This window comes from Arachis duranensis, chromosome 8 (assembly GCF_000817695.3).
Source record: "Arachis duranensis cultivar V14167 chromosome 8, aradu.V14167.gnm2.J7QH, whole genome shotgun sequence".
NCBI classification, from domain to species: domain Eukaryota; kingdom Viridiplantae; phylum Streptophyta; class Magnoliopsida; order Fabales; family Fabaceae; genus Arachis; species Arachis duranensis.
Genome location: NC_029779.3, coordinates 15,580,700 through 15,586,711, shown reverse-complemented (window position 1 = coordinate 15,586,711; position 6,012 = coordinate 15,580,700). Strand labels below are relative to the sequence as shown.

The 6,012-nt window shown below is 36.8% G+C and overlaps 1 protein-coding gene across 1 annotated transcript; it reads right to left on the bottom strand.

Moving 5' to 3' along the window:
- Positions 1 to 731: 731 nt before the first annotated feature.
- On the bottom strand, positions 732 to 4,543 carry LOC107461059 (receptor protein-tyrosine kinase CEPR1). The gene is made up of 3 exons (XM_016079515.3): positions 3,517 to 4,543; positions 1,884 to 3,446; positions 732 to 1,433 (listed from the first exon to the last, which is right to left on the bottom strand). The coding sequence occupies exons 1-3, from the start codon at positions 4,412 to 4,414 to the stop codon at positions 1,063 to 1,065; spliced, it is 2,832 nt and encodes a 943-aa protein (XP_015935001.1). The 5' UTR covers positions 4,415 to 4,543; the 3' UTR covers positions 732 to 1,062.
- Between the last annotated feature and the right edge of the window lie 1,469 nt (positions 4,544 to 6,012).

Here is a 6,012-nt window from a genome sequence, read left to right as displayed (position 1 = left end):
AATATAGGTATATGTAGTTGTATATATATGAAGTAAATAATTAATAATTAGGAGTTTGATTCGATTCTCCTCTTCTTTTTCATACTAGTGGCTTTTGGTGTTATTGGGATTCTATGTATTGTCATATCATCATTAACTTAATATTCTCTCTCTAATTAGTTTTTGTGTTAGAGCCATGATTTCTTTTTTTGGCCTTTGTTTTTCCTATCTACGTCTTATTAAAAAAAATATTTTGATTTGAAAATTTATATTCTTTTTAATATGAGTTTTTTTTTTCTTTAATATTCAAACTCGAAACTGTTGGGAAAAAAAAAAAAAGAGGAAAGTTACCTATCACTTAGCTTGATGAACTTAAATTATTAGGTAATGATTTCATTTCAACTAATGACACCCTTAATATTCTTAATAAATTAATGAAGGGAGCATTATTCAACTTGTGAGTGGCTCACTACCTACGGTTAAACATGGTTGATGCCTCCCCATCACTAGGCTTCATTTCTAACAATACAATCAAACACAACTAGAATAAAAGAAGAAGCACATACAAGAGAGAAAAAGAAAAAAAGCTTTTAAATCATATTGCTTTCTTTATTTCTTCTCCTTTCCACAGCTAAAATGGAAGACAATCACATCCTTCTGGTCCTCATCAACATATATGCCCCTTTTATTGGAGCCATCTTGCATCACCCAAAATAAAATAAAATCTAATGATAAAAATTAGAGAGAGAAAAAAACAAAAGTTCGCACAATGCACAAGTTGGTGAATTATTTAAAGGGTGGACCTTTATAATACATGGATACTATTGCATTACGATAAAATCATGGATAGCAACCTCACTTCCATTTTTGTTTTTTACAACAGTCAAAATTCAAAATATTATTATTATATATATCAGAAAGTGAAGTCAAAAGATAGAATCTACAAAACTACTTGTCTAGGAAAAGGATTATCATTGTAACATGTTTTTCTCTACAAAGTCTTAGCTTATCTAAACTACTATATATCATAATCATATGCATGCTCCTTTAATATCTTACCCCCTTTAAACTTGCTTTATCAAACTATACTTCATATGGTTTCTTTATTATGGTGACATTATTTGATGCCAACTTGCATGGCTCTGCCTCAATGAGAAGCTCAACAACCTCCTTCATGGTTGGTCTACTAGATGGTGCTTTGTAGGTGCACCTAATTGCAATCCTAAGAACCTTAATCATGTCATCTATGAATGAATTTGATAATCTTGGATCAAAAACTTCACTTGGTCTTGCACCTTCTTTGCCTTCAACTTTGTTTGAGACCCAAAATACTATGTTCCTGTTCTCTCCAAATTCAGCCTCCACCGGCTTTCTCCCAGTTAGAAGCTCCATTAGAATCACACCGAAACTGTACACATCACACTTTGTTGTGGCCCTTGGTGAATATGCATATTCTGTGAAACAAGAGCACAATTAAAGTTATGGTAGAGGAGTTACCACATGACCTATCTCACCAAATCCTATGTATTCTACTACTTATATTCATGTGGTAGAAAGGTATATATTATTCAACAAGTACTTTACCTTCACAAAAACCTCTTTGCTATAAACAATCAATGCATGCTTATGCTAAAGTAACAAGAACAATAATAATCACACTTTGATAACAAAACAAAAATTTAAAATAAAACACATAAATACTAAGATAAGATAATAGAGATATTATCAAAAGTGGAAATTCACCTATAATTATCTTCAAGCGAAATTGATAGATGATTTAACATGTTTTACTAGATTAGTATTTAACTATTAATTTCGCATTAAAAAAAACTATAATTAACTTGCTGCTCCTAGCACTTCTCAAAGAGAAAATCATGATAATTTAGGTGAAATTAGTAATATACCTGGGGCTAAGTAACCATAAGTTCCAGCAATAACAGTAGTGGTAGAATCCTTGGCTCCTCTAGCTTGCAAAACCTTAGCAATTCCAAAATCTGCAACCTTAGGATGGTTATCAACATCCAAGAGAATGTTAGTGGACTTGATATCCCTATGTATGACCGGAAAAACCAAATCATGGTGAAGGTAGGAGAGCCCCTGAGCGATCCCAAGCGCAATCTGGTAGCGTGTAGGCCAATCCAAATGGATCCAACCTTTGTGAAGCGCGTCCCACAAGTTCCCATTAGGCATGTATTCATAAACAAGCAAGCTGCAATCCATACTAGAGAAGCAACAATAGAGTTTCACTATGTTCTTGTGCCTTATGCTCCCTAACGTCTCCACCTCCGCCTTCAATGCTTTATCCACAACTAACCGATCTTTAGATTTCGTGCTCCACAGTCTCTTAACTGCCACAACATCACCGCTCTTTAGCTCGATTTTGTACACCGTCCCTGACCCTCCATGCCCCATTATGTTCTTGTCCACCAACGACTCAATTATCTCTCTTTGATCGAAAGTAATCCTATGGAAGCTCTTCACATCGTAAGAGAAGAACGACGAAGAAAGCGTCTCGTCGTGTTCAACTGCAGCTGTTTCCTTGCTGCATCTGCGTTTCAAGAACAGCATGGCTCCAACAAGGATAAAAAACACGGAAATCGCAGCCACCCAAACAGTGTTGAGTCTCTTGCTCTTGTACTGGTGCGAATTACAGAGAGGAAAGTTTTGATTAGAGGAGTTAGAGGATGGAAGAACACACAATCCAGGGTTCCCGGAAAAGCTTTCGACCAATCCTCCTTTGATGAGTTTGGGAGGAATGGGACCAGAGAGAAGATTGTGTGAGAAATTGATAGAGTTGGGAAGCAAAACAGAGAGGCTCTCCGGAATGGAACCGGTGAGAAGGTTGTTAGAAAGATCTAGAAGGTTAAGCGATGAGAGAGAAGAAAGCGAACTTGGAATCGAGTCAGTCAACTTGTTCCCTTGCAGCATAAGCAAATTCAGCTTCCTCAGGTTTCCGATCTGGAAAGGAATGGGACCAGAGAGACGGTTACAACTGAAATCAATCTTCACGAGGTTTGGAGCGCGTGAAATGGACGCGGGTATCACACCGGATATCATGTTCCTCTGTAGGAAGAGCTCCGAGAGGTTTCTTGAATTACCGTTAATCTCCGGAATCACGCCGCTTAGGTTGTTGCTGCTCAAATCAACGATTGACACGTGTGGCAAGCTCAGCAGGCCCTCGGGAATCGGGCCCTGTAACCGATTGTTACTCACGCGGAACCGTAACAGCATCATGCAGTTAGCGTAACCGTCAGGTATCACGCCAGACAAGTTGTTATCCAGTACAAGAAAGTATAACAGCTTACCTCCCTTGCAAACTTCCGTCGGCAACGGACCGGAGAGGCTGTTCTCCGACAAATCCAGAACCTCCATGCGGGAGAATTGTCCTAGCTTTTCCGGCACCGTTCCGTTCAAGAAGTTGTCGTAAAGCGACAAGAGCCTCAACGCAGTTGAGTTCTCTAACTCACCTACAAATGGATATGAATCAGATATATATAAGCATTGAGTACGTAAAAAAATGAAGGCATCAATCATCACCTGGTATCTCTCCGACGAGGCTGTTGTTGTAGAGCTGAAGAACTTGAAGCTTTGGAAGCTTACAAATGGAAGCAGGGATTTTTCCGGTTAGCTTGTTGACGGACATGTCCAAATCTGTTAGCTCCGTTAGATTCCCGAGCTCCTCAGGTATGTTTCCGACGAGGTGGTAGTTATAGTAAAGCTCAAGCTCCTGAAGATTCTTCAGAAGGCCAAGCTCCCTGGGAATTTGTCCGGTGAAGAGGTTTCCACTGAGTTCAAGATCAACGAGCGTTGTTAAGTTCCCTAACGCGGCAGGGATCTGGCCATGCAAAGAGCAAGTTGTTAAAACCATGGAGTTGAGCTTCTTGAAGTTAAAGGTTTCCGGAAGCTTCCAGAAGTTGAAGCCTGGGTTCTCGTTGAAGTTGAGGATCTCGAGGTTGGAGAGGTTGAAGACGGACATGGGGAAGTCTCCTTTGAAGAGGTTATAGGACAAGTCGAGGACTCTGAGGTTCTTCAATGGCGAAAAGTCAGGGAGTTCTGCTGATAGGAACATGTGGTTCATGTTGAGTTCTTGCAAGTTGGAGCAGTTGGTTATGGATTCTGTGGGGAACTTGAACTTAGTATAACCCATGCGAAGGACTTGTAAGTTAGGAAGGTAATTGCATAGACCCGAAGGGAAGTTTCCGGAGAGTGATGACCAGCTTGTGAGGTCGAGAATGGTGACGTCACCTTCTTCGTTGCATGTCACTCCTCTTAACTTGCAGACACCTTGGTTGTTGTTGTTGTAAGTATTCCAGTTTCCTGAGAGAGAAGCCTTCATGAGGCTGAAAAATTCAGACTGGTTTGTGGTTGTAGCACCTTCTGATGATGAAAACACAAACATGACTCCAATAACAAAGAGAATGAATGGACGATCCATTTTCTTTTTTTCTTTTTTTTTTTGAATTGAAGGGTTTGTTATTGGTGTTGTAAGGAGAAGGATGATGAGGTTAAGAGTATATAAAATGAGGAGGTTCTTGTGCTACTGGAAGAGGGTGAAGTGAACAGAACTTACATAGATATCATTGGGTAAAGATGCTTTATCTGTTTATTATACTCCACTAACCACTTCTTGTGAGTAAGAATAGTTAAATTTGAATAAATTGTTTTTTAATTATTATTATCTTTTCATATGAAATTATGAATGCAACTTTGTAGAGTAGAACTGCATCTGATACTGTACATGTTATACGTACTGACCACTTTCTTTTCTAGAAGAAAAATAGTTATTAAATTTATCTTTTGGGTTTGGGCTTCTACCTGGTGCCATGATCTATCTCTTTCACAGGGATTCTCAACCTATAGCCGAAATGCAAATATATGTATGGCGTATCTGACTTCAATAATAAAGAAAGATATAGAGGAACAAATGCACTTAAAAGTTAAAAGTGCTCCTGCTCATGAACCATCTTTTATATTTTTTATTTTCAAAATTTCTCTAAACAAATTAAACCAAAGTCTATCACTGTATGTTCAAGACAAGTGCTACTGTGCTAGTAATAACTAACTAGTTCACACCCATTTTAGATTCAAATATCTGCGAACATATAGCTATAGTTAGAGGAGAGCACTTCGATAAAAACACTCAAAATATTTTTTTTTTAAAGACGTTTAAATGCTATAAATAAAAGGATTTGCGCATATCTAAATATCTATATATCTTTAATTTTTATACATTTTAAACTATTACAGACTTAAATATTAGAATTTCCAAAATAATATACAAATTAAACCAGTTATTTGTCAAAAAAAGTAGTTGATAATGTCTTGCATAGTGAATTCCACTTGATTATTTCATATATCCTTCAATATCTCTAATTTGTGTGCAGTAAACTCCACTTAGTTTTAAATACATATGCATATAATAGGTAAAGATATTCCCCACATTATAAGAATTTATTTTATTTTACTTTATTTTATGACAATTGATTCCTTTACCACATCATAATGTATTGCATGTTAAAAAATAACAATAAATAAATTGTATGCCAATAATATGGGGGCTTCTCCTTCAAATGGCGTGACACGTAAGGACAATTTCTCTCATTATTGTCTTTCTATCTATTTTATTTTATCTTTTCATGAAATATTCGTTTTCTTTTTTTCTTTTTCTTTTTCTTCCAACTTTGCATTGCTAGAGAAATTTAAATCCTGATTGGTTGGATTGTGTTTTTAGAATGGTTTGCATGAAAAGCATGGGGCCATATTCTATATATCTGATCAAGATATAGAGAGAGATGGGGGACCATGCATGTTCATTCTGGATGCCAAATTCATCCTTCTCGTTATTTTTGTTTCTTTCATTATTATTTTTTTTAATTTTTCTGTTAAAAGTGAGCTAAGAGAGGTGTTTCTTCGTGTGTATCATAGAGCTGAGAGAGATGAACGAGAGAAGAAAAAGGAATTTGGTAAAGGTGATTTTTATTGAATGAATCAATCTCAACAAATTTATAAGTTACTGTATCTATTTATACAATG

Bases quoted from the DNA above. Each gene is read 5' to 3' on its own strand.
- LOC107461059 (XM_016079515.3), bottom strand. From the start codon at position 4,414: ATGGATCGTCCATTCATTCTCTTTGTTATTGGAGTCATGTTTGTGTTT. The intron at 3,447-3,516 runs GTGATGATTGAT...ATCCATTTGTAG, and splicing joins CCTCGTCGGAGAGATACCAG to GTGAGTTAGAGAACTCAACT. The intron at 1,434-1,883 runs GTATATTACTAA...CTTGTTTCACAG, and splicing joins TTATGGTTACTTAGCCCCAG to AATATGCATATTCACCAAGG.